This window comes from Lycorma delicatula, chromosome 12 (genome assembly GCF_047948215.1).
Source record: "Lycorma delicatula isolate Av1 chromosome 12, ASM4794821v1, whole genome shotgun sequence".
Classification (NCBI taxonomy): domain Eukaryota; kingdom Metazoa; phylum Arthropoda; class Insecta; order Hemiptera; family Fulgoridae; genus Lycorma; species Lycorma delicatula.
The window spans coordinates 35511994-35529827 of record NC_134466.1 but is presented as its reverse complement, the minus strand read 5'-3'; the positions used below and the strand labels follow the sequence as shown (position 1 = coordinate 35529827).

Sequence of the window (17834 nt, the reverse complement as noted above, 5' to 3'; positions counted from 1 at the left end):
TCTCTCAAGTAGAACATTTCATTCGGTTTTTTATTATTATTGTTATTATATATAGAATAAAGCTTAACTGAATTTTTATATAGAGTATTAAATTCAGGTGTGCTAATTAAGGGGAATTTTTATTATAATTGAAAAATTCCCTCTTTGTAATTAACATAGTAATCTATTTAATTTTCATTGTGGCAGATAAGTAAATAAATCTTTTATTCTAATCAGTATATAATAACACCATTATATGGATCACAGCAGGAATATTAATAAAGTAATTAATAATTCTCATTAAGACCTTCTAAATTGGTAATTAATTAATTTATTTAGTATTTTCATATATGTGATTAACTATTATTTTATTGATTTATTTTTAAACAATAAGTATAGATATATATTTTTAAAATTTTATAATTAGTTCTGTATTTTGTGATGCTATTCTGAATCAAACATAAAACCATTTAGGATGGTCATAGGAAACCATTTTACCATGGTTTCCTTTGATCCAACCAGGAAAATAGCAGTTTTTTCTATGTTGTAGTGTATCTACGCATAGCTGATGTAACCTGTATAACTTATTACTATGTAATCATCCGAATAAAAGATTTATTTAATGAGTAGATGTGTTATTCCACAGATAAAAAAGGAACTGTTCCAACATGTACCTGAGTGTATTGCGGAAACGTGGTAAAATCTTTAATTAACTCATAATACAGACAATTATAAAATTAAAAATAGTAGTGTTCAAATTCAATATTTATAATTTAAAAAAGAAACTTGTAAAATCATGTTAATGTAAATACATGAAGATAATAAATAAATTCAAAATTTAAAAAGCATTAATTAAAATTATTTTAGCAATTGCGTATGTACTCATTAAACTGAGGTGCAAAAAATATTCAAGTTTTTTAAAAATAATTACTTTATTTCCTAGCTATTTTGAGTTATTAATACTTCAAGTATTCAGAAAAAAATTACTTCTATCTTTGTCAATTTAAATGTACTTAGTTAATAGAAATTAAATAACTTACTTATAACAAACTGTATTAAATTAATTTTTTATTTTCAGGTGCAGATAATAGATGTTTTCTTGAAAATGGTGGATCAGCTGAAAGTTTTTTTGTTAGTGAAGATTCTACTGTCGGATCCATAATTGGTATTTCATAAAATTATTTAGTAGAAGCGTTAAATAAATTAATTATAAGATAAAAAGTGTAAAAAATGGATGAGTGACAATTATATTTTGTCCTTAGGCAGTTACTTGATTACAATGTTATCTTGAGCGTAATATGTAGCCTTTTCTCAGCTGCGGGATCCTTCCATTCCAAAAATGCTCAAATGTACTCAATTTCTTATTTCAAAATATAATTTGTATCTGACATTATTATATTAATATAATAAATATTTTCAATCAATTATTGTTTTTACCCGCTTCAGTCTGCAGACCACCCATAAAGTCCCTTACATAAAAAAAACAAATACGTATTATTTGTCATTAATTTATTTAATATTTTATTTATAAAATTTACTTTAAATAACACCTGTATGTGTCGATCTATTGTTTGCACATAGTTATATCAATCACCAAATATGTTTAGGCATTCTCCTAAAATTTGAAGCAATATAGCTATAAAAACAAAGAAAAACTTTTTTCTTTGATAATGCCCTTTTGGGGCATTATCAAAGAAAAAAATCAGTCACAATCATAATCACAGGTTAAGTCTAGACTTCTTAGAGGCTACTGAATTTCAGAGCACTTACCGATCCACTTACCTTCAAAATGTTCTTTTAAAAAGTTCCTTATTAACTGAGCATAATGAGTTGAAGTTTCACACTGTAAAATAGCAGTTATGTTCATACCAGTTAATCAAAGTCAAAGGATAAAATAATTTTCTAGCTTTTTAAGGTATGAAATACTGTTAACACTTCCCGTTCAAAAATAAAATATATTCCCAATAGATGTATTTCAGATATTGCTATCTATATAATTGCATACTGTGGTGGCCTGTGATTTCCTCATAAAATGAAGATTTCTTTATAAAAAAATATAGTCTCTGATATCTATTATTATCATAAACAGTATACTCTTCAAACAACAAAACTGTTTTCAGTGATTGAACACCAAGAAAATGCCTTAGAAGAGCTTTGTGATAAGTTCTACTCAGAAAGCTCATTAACATGACCAGGCTTAAAGGAATAAACACAAAATCTTTTTCTGAAGTGTTGAACAGGGCTATGAAATCATTTTCCTGGTTTACTTCAGAGACAACAGAAATAATCGTCAACAACATTTCATTGACTGGAAGGACATTCAAATCAAGGACTGATCCAGTGGAAAAGGCTTTTTCCCACTTTCTTATCATTACTAGGGATGGAACTTTTTTAGAAAAATGCTGAACAAATCTATCGTTTATATTTTCATAGTTTTATTTTGCATTTGTATCTTCATACTAGCAATACTCTAATACTAGCAACAAGCCTTCTACAGATGAATACTTGCTGGTATCTGTCTTTTAACTTATCACTGCACAAATCAAAATTCTCCCTCAACACGGGAAAATAACAAGTTATAACATACCTGGCACTTTGTTGAGTAAATGAATTCAGATGATTAACATTCTGCATGAACATGATTTGCAATCATCTTATGACATAAACTGTTACCAACCTGTACGTTATGTCATGGAAAGGGACTTTTTAGAAACCGCTCTATAGAAACCAAATTCACTAATCTTGCATGCATCAGTAAACAACCTACCACATTTAAAATTTCTTTTTACACGATTCTATCACCTTCTCTCTTCTTCAATTCTCTTAAAATCTCTTCATTTCATCATTTATCAACCCATCTAATTATCAGATTATGAAACACCATATCCCCAAAGCCTGTATTTTTTGTTTTTCTACCTTTTCTATTGTCCAAATGTCACTACCATAACACATTACAAGCCATAGAATTATTTTTTAATTATTTACTACATTTTCAATAATAGTTTCTTTTTAATTTTTAAATCTTCATTAAATGACAACTTTCTTATTTGCATCCATTAAACTTTGATGGACAATAAATTTGTGTTAAAAAAATATCTTGCTTATTAAATATGTGTTTGTATTTATAAAAATGCTACAGTTTTTATAAACAATAGTCATTTATTTAAAAAAAAAGTACTACTATGTCAAATTAGACAACAAAACTGTTTTCATATAACTCAAAAGAATACTTCAGCTTACAAGAATGGATTTTATTATGTTTCCATTGTCAGTTTTAATAAATTACTGATCAGTTTAAAAGATCTTCCTACCAATATATTTAAAATTAAATTAAAAGATTCTATTTTACATTTAATAATTTTCTATATTAACTTACAATTAATATTACATTTTTAAAAAGCATTTCAAAAAAAACCTGAATTTTCTGTGTTTTTATTTAATATGTATTTAAAAATATCTATATTGTGTTTATGAATGAAATCTAGTAAAAATACCAAACTTTATTTTAATTTTAGACTCATCACCGAAACCATTTAGCAAAGCTTACACTTTAGATCCCTTATACATCAGAAACATAGAACTTTGTACATTTATTTCTTTAATTTTAGTAAAAAAGTTATTTGTTTCATTTATTAATTATTTTGCAGATATAACCATAAATCATATCCTATAAAGTTCTGATAAACACATAAATATTTTTATTAAGATTTGATTATATTGTTCATAAAAGTTCCATTGATGACACTGTTTCTGGATTGATCAGCCTGAAACTAGAGAAGTGTAGCTACTAAACTATGATAGTTACTGTGTAAAAACAATTGTAAGCAACATCAACACAATACACAAGTCATTCTTGAAAAATAACAAAGCCACTTTTATGAATCGATTAAGCTTACTAAGAAAAGTATGAGATAAGTAATTTTCTTTTGCTTTGTTCATTGAACTATTTATAGTATTGCATACCAAAATGTTAACCCCCACCAAATGAAGGTGATATTCAGTCTTACTGATGTTACCTTCACTCTATTCACCACAGAAATGGGTGTGTTATGGGGCATCATTACTTTCAGGAAAAACAACTATTGATGTCTGGTGTTTTATTTGTTTCACACTTTTAAGAAACACTGAAATAAATAGTGTAATGCAATAATTTAACGTATCCCATTATGTTTTGAACAATGTGTCCTAGATACTAATTAAATTAAAAAAGTAATTGTAATTTTTAATCTGTTGTAAAGAAAAAATTGCCAAAATTTATTAACTGAGATGAAGAAAATATTTCCTTTAAAAATATTCCTGTAAAGATTTATTGGAAGTTTTGGGAATTAAGTTAAATCATTATTAGTATTTCAAATCTAATTTCTGCTGATATGAAATATTTTTATCTGTTTTTGCACATAACTGTTATCATTTAATGAATATTCTTAAAAAATTAATTTTTGAGTTGAAATTCATTACTGGAGTTATAAATGGTTCCATTTTTATTTTATTTTTTATTATTACTATTATTATTACATGATTTAACTATCATGATTTGAATTCATTTAATTTATCCTTACTTTATTGTTCTTAATTTATGCCCTCAGGTACAGTTCGGATAATTGGTGATCCTAGTGAAAGAGGAAATATTGAGTTAAGACTGAAAGAAGTTGACAGCCCAATTGTTATATCACCTGGAACTAGCAATTTAACATTGACTCGAAAATTAGATAAAGAGGTTAGTTATTTTTGTTCTTTGTTAAGTTGTCTATTTTAACACCAACTCCATTGTTTCTTTATTCATTGATTAAAACATGAAATACAATAAAATAAAAAAAAAACTCTTGAAAAAAGAACACATTTCCAAATATATGTAGTATTTTGAGATGATGAATGTAGACTGGAAAATCCATTTTATATGCAGTCAGTCTCTGAATTTGATTTTTAATGTATATATCATACACATTACAAATATACTGTTTTTATGATTAAATTTAGTGCATTTGTAAGTTTCGTGAAATTTAAGTTGACGTTCTTACATTAATGTAAATTTATGTTTATCTAGTAAACATAATGGATAAATTATATAAAATTTACCAACTGCAGTATTACCTTGTTTATCCAAATTCTGTTCATCTTGACATATGGATATTCTAGACTGGTTTGCATCAAAGTATTTTAAATATATACATTTTTTTTTATTTATAAAATAAAAAGGTAAAACCTCATTTCGTCTATTTGTATGTTTGTTATAAAAGTATGCCCAAGCTACATTACAATTTTTATAAAACTGTACAGTATCGTTCTTTCCTATTAGGTGAAATATATGAGGTGTGTAAATAAAGTAGTGAGACTGGTTCAGAAAAACTTTTTATACAATCTAATTATACATGGACTCTTATCACCTTCGAAATAGTTCCCTTGGGAAGCCACGCAACGCTTCAAATGGTTTTTTCACTCTTCATAGCAGTGTTAGAACTCAGAAACTGGAATATCCTTAAGATGGTTGGTTACATTTTTTTTTTTTTATGTTTTCTATTGTTCCAAATTGGTGTCCTTTGAAGAGTTTTTTAAAATTGGGAACAGGAAAAAGTCATAGGGCTCAAGTCTGATGAATAGGGTGGTTGAGGAACTACAGGAATGTTTTTATTTGCCAAAAACTCATTAATTGAGAGTGCAATGTAACAAGGTACATTGTCATGATGCAGCATCCAGTTGTCTTTGATGGGTAGTCTCACACAAGCAACTCTTTTCCACAGTCTTTCAAGAATTTCTCAGACGTTGGTTTACAGTTTGTCCTGTAGGCAAAAACTCTTATGGACAATGCCATTACTATCAAAGAAACAAATTAGCATGGTTTTGATTTTTGATTTGCTCATTTTTACTTTTTTGGGACACGGTGAGTTTGAAGCGTGTTCCTTGCTTTGGCGTTTTGTTTCTGGGTTGTACTCAAATATCCAAGATTCATCACCAGTAGTAATATTTTTTTAGAAAAATCAGGATCAATTTCAATTTGCTCTAGAAGGTTGTGGCATATTTCCACTCAGTTGGTTTTCTGTTCAACAGTGAGGTTTTTTTGGGACCAATCCTGCACAAATTTTTTCATGTCCATTTTGTTTGTCAAAATTTGATGGACTGCGGTATGGTTCAAATTCAATTGTTTTGCAATCATTCTGACAGTTAATCGCCAGTCGTACCATAGCAAGTCTCTGATTCGTTCAACATTGTCATCACGTTTGATGTTAACAGTCTTTCAGAGCATGGGTCGTCCGCAGTTCATCTGAAAATGCTTTGAACCACCTAAAAACTTGGACTCATGACAGAACGTCATCTCCATAGCCCTTTTCCAATTTTGAAAAAGTTTCAGTATCATTCACATTGAGTTTAACACAAAACTTGATTACACAATGTTGCTCATAATTAGTATCACTCATTTTTGCAACGCACAACAAAAACTTGTTTCACGAAAAGTTTGTTTGTCTCACGTGGCAACAACAGACTAAAACTATTAATACCTAATATAAATCAGGTATTCATATAACCATATGTTTACAGGTAAATTTACAGTGTTGCCACTTTGGCTGCCAAAAACAGCTAATGTCATTACTTTATTTACAGACATTGTATGTATAACAGATTTTTATAAAATTTTTTGTTTCATAATGACAATGTATGAGCTGGCCAAAAAAATGTTAGCTGAGCTGGTCAATTTTTATCTTTTTTTTTTGCCAATAAAATTTGAAAAGTTATTTAAGAGTTTCCATATCATATTAACCATTAAAGCTTTTCAACCATTAAACACGGAAAAAGGAAATATAGCAAATGCTCTTACCTTGAAACAATCTGTTTTTTGGTATGATAACGTTTCACCCTCAAGCCTCTTAAGAGGAACAACTTAGAACAATTTTAAATGTAAAGGAAGGTTTGTGAAAGATAACTCTATGGGTGTAAAATAACAAATTTTTTTCTGTAAAAATCTGCTAACTATAACAAACTTAATCAAAATGGCAGCTATTTAATATATTTCAAAGTTAATTTCAAAAGTAACATAGAATTTTAACATTTGTAACTTTTAGACTCAAGAAATTAAAAAAATTAGTAATTTTACTGCGTATCTGAATTCATTAAATAAAACGTATTCATTATTATTATATATATATATATATATATATATATATATATATATGTGTGTGTGTGTGTGTAAATGACAAATGACATTAATTTCTTAAGTTTAGAAAATGAGATATTGGATATCTTTGTTAAAAAGTAAAGGCGTCTTCAATTAACTGATCCTAAAATCTTTTTTTGTACTAATTCGACTCAGTTCTCAAATGTTTCAACAGTGAATGAGCACATTATTAATTAACATAAATAATGTGGACAAAATCCAGAAAGATGCTAATTTTATTAATCAAGCAAGTCTTTCTTGAATTTTCTGAACCAGTTTGATAGAGATAGCTTAAGGAAAATATTATTCTTCATTACTAGATGAATTCTATATACATATACATGAAATCTATCCTATTATATAGAGTTTCTCAACAATCACCAGAAATTTTGAAACATGTGTAAACACTCTTGGTTATAAAGTCTTTGAGAGGAAATTATATTACAAGTCCAGTGTTTTGGAAGATGAATGTGTTTCTAATCTGGTTAGAAAAAATCTGCCCCTTATTCGAGATACAGAAATTGTTAAAAAATTGATATATAAAATCAAAAATTCTGATATAACTACCATCAGTGATTGCTAAACGATACATAAGTAGACTGGTATTGTTAAACATTTATTATATTACAAATTTTTATAATAATTTTTTTCTCAGTTGGTATATATTTTTGTCAAAAAAAAAAACCTAAAAAAAATATACACATCTAAACAGTGAAGAAGGCCTTGTTGGAGTATATTGGTAAAATTTTATTGATTTTTCAATAGGTAAAAGTTTCTTATAGAAATAGATATTTACTAACAGTCAATTAATTTATTGTGACAATTAGATAAATGGTAGTAATTAGTGTAAGTAATTATTTAATATTTTGCAATAGATGTAACAGAACTAATTAGTTGTATTTACATAATATTTAGTATAGTTTATGATTATTTAGTGTACCGTACTGCTATTTTCTAATTGCAATTCCATGCTCTATTTATCTTTTATTAAAATTGTGACTATATTATTATTTAAGTAGTATAATTACAGTTTATAGTTATCATTAGGAAAAAAATGGAAAGAAAATTTTATATTTAAATAAGTTTCTAATAAAGAAAATTAATATATATGAAAAAAATATATTGTTATATACTGTAAAGAAATGCATAAAATTAAACCACTTATTAATTTATCAGAAATTGTTTGACAAAATTTTCTTACATAAAAACTTATGGAGCTATATTAAAAAGGAATATGAATTTTTTTTTGCATGCTACAACTTGACACATAAGCTTGAAGTATTTGTTGAAAATTTACTGATGAAAAGCAGAGATACCTACTTATTTTGGTTCACATAAAAAACAACATACATGAGTTCACTTCTTTTTATTTTTTTTTTAATTTAAAGCTTTTGTTTAACTAAGATTGTCTGTTTCTTTCAGATTAACTTTTTTTACAAAAAATCATTCACCCATAACCAATTATCCAGTGGATGTAAAACATTGTGTGACAATCAAGTCACTGCTGTTATAAATTAACTGATAATTAGTGAGATTAAAATAAATATTAATATCAATTACTCAATAAAAGAATAAAATGCATAATTATTATTCTGGAAATATGATGTCAGAATACATTATTTATATATATATATATATATATATATATATATATATATATTTGTTAAAATTAAAATAAGGGTCAGTTCATTTTTAAATGTGTTTTGGATATATTTTGCACATGTGTTTTTTTTTTAAATATAAAATAGCACTCTTACTTTATTTGAAGAAGATACAGCTCTATTTAGTGCTTTCAAGGATTCAGTTAATCAGGGTTTAAACTGACTGAAAACAAGCCTTGTAACAGTGATGTGTTAGCAAAAAAATAACAAAAAAGAACGATAAATCAAAAACCAGAGCAATTGAATTCTTCATAATCAACTATCAAAATCAAATATGTGTATATAAATAAGTATTATATATATATATATAATGTTAGGTTTCATAATCAGAATGGTTGTAGATGACATAGCATGAGATATTGAATCTGTTGTGATATTCACTGCTGACCTCCACAACGGTGCAGTTGTCTCTCATCAGTAGTTTTTCATCCAACCCACCGGGTTGGTCTAGTGGTTAACGCGTCTTCCCAAATCAGCTGATTTAGAAGTCGAGAGTTACAGTGTTCAAGTCTTAGTAAAGCCACTTATTTTTACACGGATTTGAATATTAGATCGTGGATACTGGTGTTCTTTGATGGTTGGGTTTCAATTAACCACACATCTCAGGAATGGTCGAACTGAGAATGTACAAGACTACACTTTATTTACACTCATACATTATCATCCTCATTAATCCTTCATCCTCATTCATCGGAGGCTAAACAGAAAAAAAAAGTAGTTTTTCATCCAGGTTTGAGTTCCAGTCAGGGAAAAATGATGTTCAATTTAATAAGAATAGTGAAGATTACTTAATTTTTTATTTTTTTTCATTTTTTTTATTTAAAATTTAGCAAATGAAGTTGGAATATTGGGGTGAATTTCATATTTACTTGCTTAGTGTCTTAATGCTTTTTTTAAAATGATTAATATTATTATGTTTTTTTTATTTTTAATTAATAAGAATTAGTTAATTACTATTGTGTACTTACTGAAATATTAATTTATTGAACCAAACAAACTGTTCTCATTAGAATACAAAGTCCACACTGAAATGCAGATGTTCAGTAACATGAAACTAAAACAGTCAAATAATTTATTTAAACAATGATTTTATTTAAAAGGAATAAAAAAGGAATTTTTTCAGTTATTAAAATGATTGTCTTATATAACCGAAAAAAAGTGTGGGGTCTCACCGTTATAAATAACCTTAAGAATTCAGCAAACATCAGTATTATAAAAAAAATTGAATACATATAGAATGTGATAAAAAAATCAAATCCACTTTCAATATTTGTTACTTAGAAATACAGATTGCTATGATTTGATGGGTTAAACTTCAGTATACTTATAATTATCCAGTTTTCAAGAGTTAAACAAAAAAAATCAAAGTAAAACCTTTTCTCCTTCATTATTTTAATTAATAATTATAAAGTACATTGTTCTTTTAATTTTCTAACAAAGGTGTACTTATTCTTATTTCATGGTTTTTGGTGCCTAACTTTCTTAATCAAACACTTATAATATTGCTATTTGCTCAATACAACCAAAACTTAAAACCCAACTACGTTTTAGTACAGTTCACTTCATGGATTAAAAATACCAGAGATGTAACAAATATATTTTATGTATTAAATTTTGTAACTATCAATGTTATAAATTGGTTCTATTCTATTATAAAAATATATATTTATTCCTATTTGATTTTGATTTTCAGGGAATAGAAGGTCCATCTTCTGTATATATAAATATTATCTGTGATAGAAAAAGGACAACTGTTCCAGTAAGTATTATATGTAAAGTTTTTTTTTATATCAAAGTGGAAACTTTAGATGATTAAAAGAATAACCTTTATTTAAATACTGTCACCGTGGTGCCATTATTTATTTTATTCAAAGATATCTAGAAATAGTGATTAACTTGTAGTTACGATCCATATAAAATGTGTGTTGTGATATAAAGATTGACATTTCTTGTCCATAAATTATTTTACTATCCTGTCTGATCACTGGATTATTGTTCATTTTATGAGAGGTAGTATATTTTTATTTTTTCCAGTAAAATGCTACATTGTACCTTGATAAAGTAATTTTCAGGTTAATTGTTGATATATACCTTGATTTAAGAATAAAAATGAATAATTTATTGAGAAAAAAGCCAGCAAAGAGTTACATAACTTTCAAAAAAAAAACTGGTTAGGAGTAACCTAAGCCCAACATAACTTTTACCAGGAAAGTTATGCAACATTGACTACCGAAGGCTTTGGTCTTAGCAGACTACTGCTTAGGAAGAAAATCTAGTGAAAGTTAAAGTATATAAATATGCAAGTAATGAATTATGTAACGAGATTATTAAACATGCTACCCATTGGAGATCACCTTGATTAACTGTAGCCAAAATTAAATGACATCAGTGATCCATATTCAGAAGTTATTCCACAAATCTCATGAAAATCAGATAATCCAGTCTGATGATATCAAACAAAACAATTACTGATAAAATAAAAAATAATGTTTAAATTAGACTTATTATCACCCACTTCTAATGAAATTGGCCAGATACATAACCAAAGTGACATACTAATGTAATGAATTTATATAATTATTACATGAATATGACTTTGAGACCAAAAATGGCAAAAAAAAATGAAAGGAAGAGTTTTCCCCTTATCTCTTAATAGGAGTTTGAATAAGATTTAACAAGATAAGAAAGTAAATTAGCTACCTAAGGGCATTAAGTTATGTGAAAAAGTAAATTAGCTGCCTAAGGGGCATTAAATTATGTGAAAAAATTTATCTTCCCTTTAAGTAAACCTTTGAGATACAGGAACGATAGTAAACTATATCACCTTGTCTCTTTGACTAATTGTGACCAAAATTAAATGCTGTCAATTGCACTTATACAGAAATCACATCCTAAATATTACCCAAATTGGTCCATCCAGTCTGTCTGGAAATATAATCTCCACACGAATCCTCATACGATCATAGTTTAAATTTTTCTACACAAAGATTATATTTTTTTTGGTTCAAGGGAGTAATTAAATGTCAAACTCTGCAGAAACCTCAACTTGCCAAATTTGTCTTAATTAGCATATTTTTTCTTACTAACATAGTTATAGTGTATATCTAGCTATACATAATAACCATGTATCTGGAAAAATAACTGTTATTTGAAACTGTTCCAATGCACTGGATAAATATTATTAAATCTTGATTTTCTGTTCAAGCAGGGGGTCTGGCTTAGTAGTTTATTATTCATTTTGATAATTCTGTTTACCACTTATTCTTGGTTAAGAGAATAAGTCTTTAGAGAATAAGAGAATAAACCTTTTAGAAAGTCTGAGTCTATTCTTGTTAATTTTTGGAAAAAAAAATTGCAACACATGTATTTATGCTTAGCTTGTCTATAGAAAATCATTAGAAATATGTTGTTTCCATTCTGTGTAAAGTGGCTAGATTTGCTTATGAATTGTGAGTTGGATGGATGTCTGATCTTAAACAGGCTGTTGTAACTTATTGGATAGGATTTTTTGTCTTTTGTTGCAGTACCTCTTTAGTTAGATAACAACAACTTCTCACAATCCTTCACAGAGTTCCTTACCACTGATCTGTTGGATTCATTTCAAATTTTGAGAGTGTAGTTCTGATCTGATCAGGCATTGTGAAGCCAGTATAACCTTGTTGTGATATGATGGAAGAGCAGTTTATGGACCTGACCGGACTTTCTTGTCTAATGGCTACCGCTGGTTATTCATAAACTGATAATTTATTTCATTGGTCAGACCCATGAACGATCTGGCTATTGATTCCTTATAGGCTGGAGCATATATTTATATTTTTATATTTCTACTGTTGCCTGCCATAGAGGCAAGCAAAATTATTTACAAAGAACAACTGGAATAGTAATACAAAACTGATTCTTAGAAACACAAGCAACAGCCAGGATTAAATTTATTGTATTCTATTCCGCACATTCTTTAATAATAATATTTTATTCTAATTTAACCCATCAGTGTTGGCTGTCACTAGTATTTGACAATAGTTGACATTAATTAATATAAAACATCAACATGCTAATCTTCGATAATATTTATGAATCATTTTAATTGAAATTCTCTATGTGATTATTTATATGTTTATTAATTTTTTTATTTTATTTTTTAACAGGGGTTTGTTATACCAATTAATATAAGAGTAACTGATGCGAATGATAATGCACCTCAGTTTGTTAATGCACCATATATACTCAACATATCAGAGGTAAACTATATTTAACCATTAATTATAATGTTTAGAAAATAGTTAATCTTGAAAAAAATCTATTGGTATAAATATTTCTTGTTATTGCATGTAATTATGAACACTGAGTGATCTTAAAAATATCACAGTGCATTACTAGAGATAACCGACCACAAACAAGCTTCCTGAGTTAGTGAAATTAACCATTGTGCTTTGTATTTAGAAATCTATAAATATGTTGTTTTTTTTTAACATTTAGGTTGTTCTTTGTTTCTGTGTTTGTAGATAGAAAGAAGTAAATTATATTAATATATGTTTACATTAAACATAAACTTGGAAACAGTAGTACTTGGAATATTTTTTATAACAAGGACATAATAGGATAGTTACAAGTGAATGGAACATGTGATGGAACGGAAATGAACAAAATGTGTCAGGAGATATGCTTTTCTTCTAACCATCATTGAGCCTAGACATTTATCAGTACTAATAACCTAGACAGTATAATTTTAAAATTAGTCTAGATATTGAAATGAGTTGCAAAAAATTGTTAATCTCTATTCATATTTTATTAACTTAAGCAAATATAGTTTCCTTATTAAATTTTCACACAGTTTTGTGATATTTAAGTAATTATACTGAATCATTGTATATGAGATAATTAGTCAGTCACAGCTGTCCTTATACAAGCTAAAATTGTTAGTTTTTAATGTTTAAAAATGATTATTTTATCAATTTTTTTCTTTAAATTTGGTTGCGCTCAAATCCAGCATTTTATATTTGAAATAAATCCAGTTGCATGACACTAACTCACAATTTTTGTTTTTATATAATTTTTTTATAGGTAACAGTGGTTGGTACCCGTGTATTACAAGGAGTTAAAGCTATTGATGCTGACCAGCAGGGACCGTATTCCACCGTACAATATTCTGTATTACCAGGACCAAATTCGGTAAGAATTTGACATCAGGATTACTGTATATTTTTAAATAATTGAAGAAACTTATTATTATTTTTATTATACTGTAAAAAATTTTGAAGCGTAACTGAGGTAGTCAATATTGTTTTAATTGTACAAAATGCTTTTTCTATCCGGTACCACTTGCAATATAAGTGAATGAAACAGAGGAAAAAATTTACAGCAGAGCTTTTTTCTTTGAAATCTATTACAACTGTTAAAAAATTAATCTTTTTTTTAAATTTATTTAATAAGTTAACATAATACATGATAACTTTTAAATAATGCTTTCTTAAAATACCAATTCCAACAAAAATGTAAGTAAAGAAAAATATAAAAAATATTTTTGTTACTTCGATACAGAATTTAAGACTTATTTGCTCCCTTTTTTGCTAGAGGGACTTAACAACTTTTTCTCCTTGTCAGATTATATTTAATAAGTGAAACAACATGTTATTTATGAAATGAATAAATCAGTTTTAAATATAATTTTAATAGCACTGTAAAGTTTTATAATTAACATAATTAAATATAACAATACATTTTTTAATTGTAAAAATTAAAAAAGTTAAAAAAATACATTCTTGTTAAAATTATTATTTTGACCTTAAAATGGAGCAATATATTTTTTTTACAGCAGCAATAGTGTTTTCAGATACTGAGGTAACCTATTTTTGTGTTTATCTTGTTAGTCTTTAGTGGTTAGAGAGTTGGTTAGAGCTATATTGGTAAATTTAATCAATTTTTACAAGAATTAAATTTTTCCAGCTTATTCCTTGGGTTTTTTTTTTGTCTTCAGTCATTTGACTGGTTTGATGCAGCTCTCCAAGATTCCCTATCTAGTGCTAGTATTTCATTTCAGTATACCCTCTACATCCTACATAACTAACAATTTGTTTTACATATTCCAAACATGGCCTGCCTACACAATTTTTTCCTTCTACCTGTCCTTCCAATATTAAAGCGACTATTCCAGGATGCCTTAGTATGTGGCCTATAAGTCTGTCTCTTTTTTTAACTATATTTTTCCAAATGCTTCTTTCTTCATCTATTTGTAGCAATATCTCTTCTTATCTTAATTTGTCACTTTATCCACCCATCTGATTTTTAACATTCTCCTATAGCACCACATTTCAAAAGCTTCTAATCTTTTCTTCTCAGATACTCCGATTGTCCAAGTTTCACTTCCATATAAAGCGACACTCCAAACATATACCTTCAAAAATCTTTTCCTGACATTTAAATTAATTTTTGATGTAAACAAATTATATTTCTTACTGAAGGCTCGTTTAGCTTGTGCTATTCGTCATTTTATATCGCTCCTGCTTCGTCCATCTTTAGTAATTCTACTTCCCAAATAACAAAATTCTTCTACCTCCATAATCTTTTCTCTGCCTATTTTCACATTCAGTGGGTAAAAATTCCTTGGGTAAAAATAAACAATTTTTTTGTTCACTCCAATCTCTTTTTAACTATTTTTGCACTGTTAAATCAAACTTTATAATGAAAGTTAGTATTTCTAAATTTACATCATTTTCACATTAATGATTATGTTTTTGCTGGATGATAACTGTACGTGTTAGCCTACATAAATAAGAATTCTGCTCATCATTTACTATTCATCTCATTAAAATGCCAAGGAATATGTTTTCTATCTTCAACTTGAACAGATTTAATTCATTTATGTTGGTAATCATCACCAAACTTGTGACTTGATCAATTTTTTTTACTCATTTTACTAACATCTCTAATGTTTCTTAAACTGGATCTTTGTATAACTTCTTTCATTCCCACTTCTAACATAAAGTATAAATATGCATACAATATAAAATAAAAATTACTTATTTAAAATAAAACTGAATAACAGTAAAAACAGTGTGTGTTCACAGTATAACGATTAGACTAACAACGAACTAGGTTGTTGTATGAGACTGTTTGTGGGTAATAATGATCTTCATGAAAATTAAGGTGAATTCTAAATTTAGAGCATAGATAATGATGCGTGGACTTAGCTCCTTTTTTATATGTTCAATGGATTTATACCCTTCTTTGTCTGTACGAAGTTTAACAATACATCAATTTACATGTTACTATATCTATTTACATGCATTGTAACATTTCCACTACAGTAAATGATTAGGATGATACACATTATCTTTAAGATACTTTTGATGCTATTGCAGCAGGATAATCTTGGAAAAACTTGAGAAACTTTTGTTTTATTAATCAAAAATCATAAATAATGGACTCAACTTCTTTTCCCCCTCTACCCATCAAGTATAAAATAACTGATATAATCCATTATAATATCAAGAATCTTAGTCTGATTAGGAGATACCTATATCATACATATAATAGGTTACTGACAAAAACTGATACTCATTCATTTTAATAAAAGAACTTATGCTGACATTATTCTTCAGAAACTGCTTTAGTCCATATTGTCAAAGGAAGCAGTTGTGTTTACTATAAGTCAACTTGATATAATTTATTTTTAAATCCTATGATGCATTGTTACATTGTCAAGTCATATAAAAAAATATGAGTTCCATGATACAGTTATTTAAATTAATACAACACAATAAGCATATGACATTCCACAGTATAATTTTAATCTATAGTATAATTTTATAAAATACACTTCCAGATAAATTAAAATGTGCCTTATCATTAAAAAAAAAAAAAAAAAAAATCAGTATTGGAGCTAATTTACTATTAATTATTTTATAAGAAATTATATGAATGTTAAGTACTATTATCATAATGTGATTATTATAGGCAATCTGACATGGATCAGTCATTCCTGAAAAAACAAAATCATATTCTTGAGAATAACTTCATAACATGCTTACTCAAGAAAATAAGAATTGATTTCCTGTTGTGTATTTCACTAAGCCAAATATATAATGGAATATCAGCATGTCAAGTGACACATTCACTGTGTTTACCACAGAGCTGGTTGTTTAGTGAACACCACTATTCTCAATGAAAGTAACTCATGTCTGGTTATTGTACTTGAGGTGATTTACACACATCATAGCTATAAGAAAGAGTGAGGCAGATAATGAAAAGCAGTAAATTAATTAATCCTTTATTGTATGAAAAAATACATATAATGAACACTGTTTCAAATTAAGTGGGTAAGTATGGAAATTAGCAGTAATCATTCAAGAGAATAAAATAGTTTAATGATCTGATATAGGCAGCAAAACACGGTAAATTGTGTTAGTGAATGTGGGACAGATTAAATTTGCACACTCAAGGGAAGTAAATAAATTATTTACTTGTTATATATTGTTATGAGAATTTTGTTATTAATCCTGCTATTCTCTTATCTCTTATCTTTTTATGTTATTTTACTAACAAATATTTTCAACAGTTGTACATGATTTGTGAAGTTTTTTTTGCTGATGAAAAAAGCTTGTATTGTTTATTAATTTGCACTTAAACATTGGTGAACCAGGATTTTGTCTGTTATAATGAAAATTATTGTTGTAAAACTTTCTATCAATCTGAAAAATTATGTAAACATTACAAATCTAAATAAAAAGAAAAACCTATACTTGACAATAAATAACTGTTACAAATAAATGTTAACTGTTACATAAAAATTATTTACTTTTTTTTTGCTTAATAAATTAATTCATTAACTCACCACAGATGCTTTGAAGCTTGTATGTGGGAGTATGGAAATTGAATTTTGTAGAGTATGAAAAGTGTCTTGCTTGACTGATTCAAGCCCAGGATCTCCATATGAAAGGCCGAGGCGCTACCACTCCACCACAGAGATCAACACATTATTAAATTAAATTTTCTTATCATAAAATACTCAAAACAGCTTAAAAAACACAAAAAAAGTTTGTATATTAAAT

The 17834-nt window shown here is 27.4% G+C and overlaps 1 protein-coding gene across 3 annotated transcripts in view; it reads left to right on the top strand.

Moving 5' to 3' along the window:
* The window catches only part of Cad96Cb (protocadherin Fat 4-like Cad96Ca), a 177120-nt gene that overhangs the window by 109452 nt on the left and 49834 nt on the right, over positions 1–17834 (top strand). For all 3 annotated transcript variants that reach the window (XR_012758540.1, XM_075380089.1, XM_075380090.1), the window contains exons 3-7: positions 1058–1144; positions 4566–4696; positions 10481–10546; positions 12933–13025; positions 13849–13956. Coding sequence is in view for 2 of the 3 variants with exons in the window: in XM_075380089.1 (XP_075236204.1) it covers positions 1058–1144; positions 4566–4696; positions 10481–10546; positions 12933–13025; positions 13849–13956 (485 nt within the window). In the remaining variant the exon portion in view is untranslated. The remainder of the gene's footprint in view (positions 1–1057; positions 1145–4565; positions 4697–10480; positions 10547–12932; positions 13026–13848; positions 13957–17834) is intronic.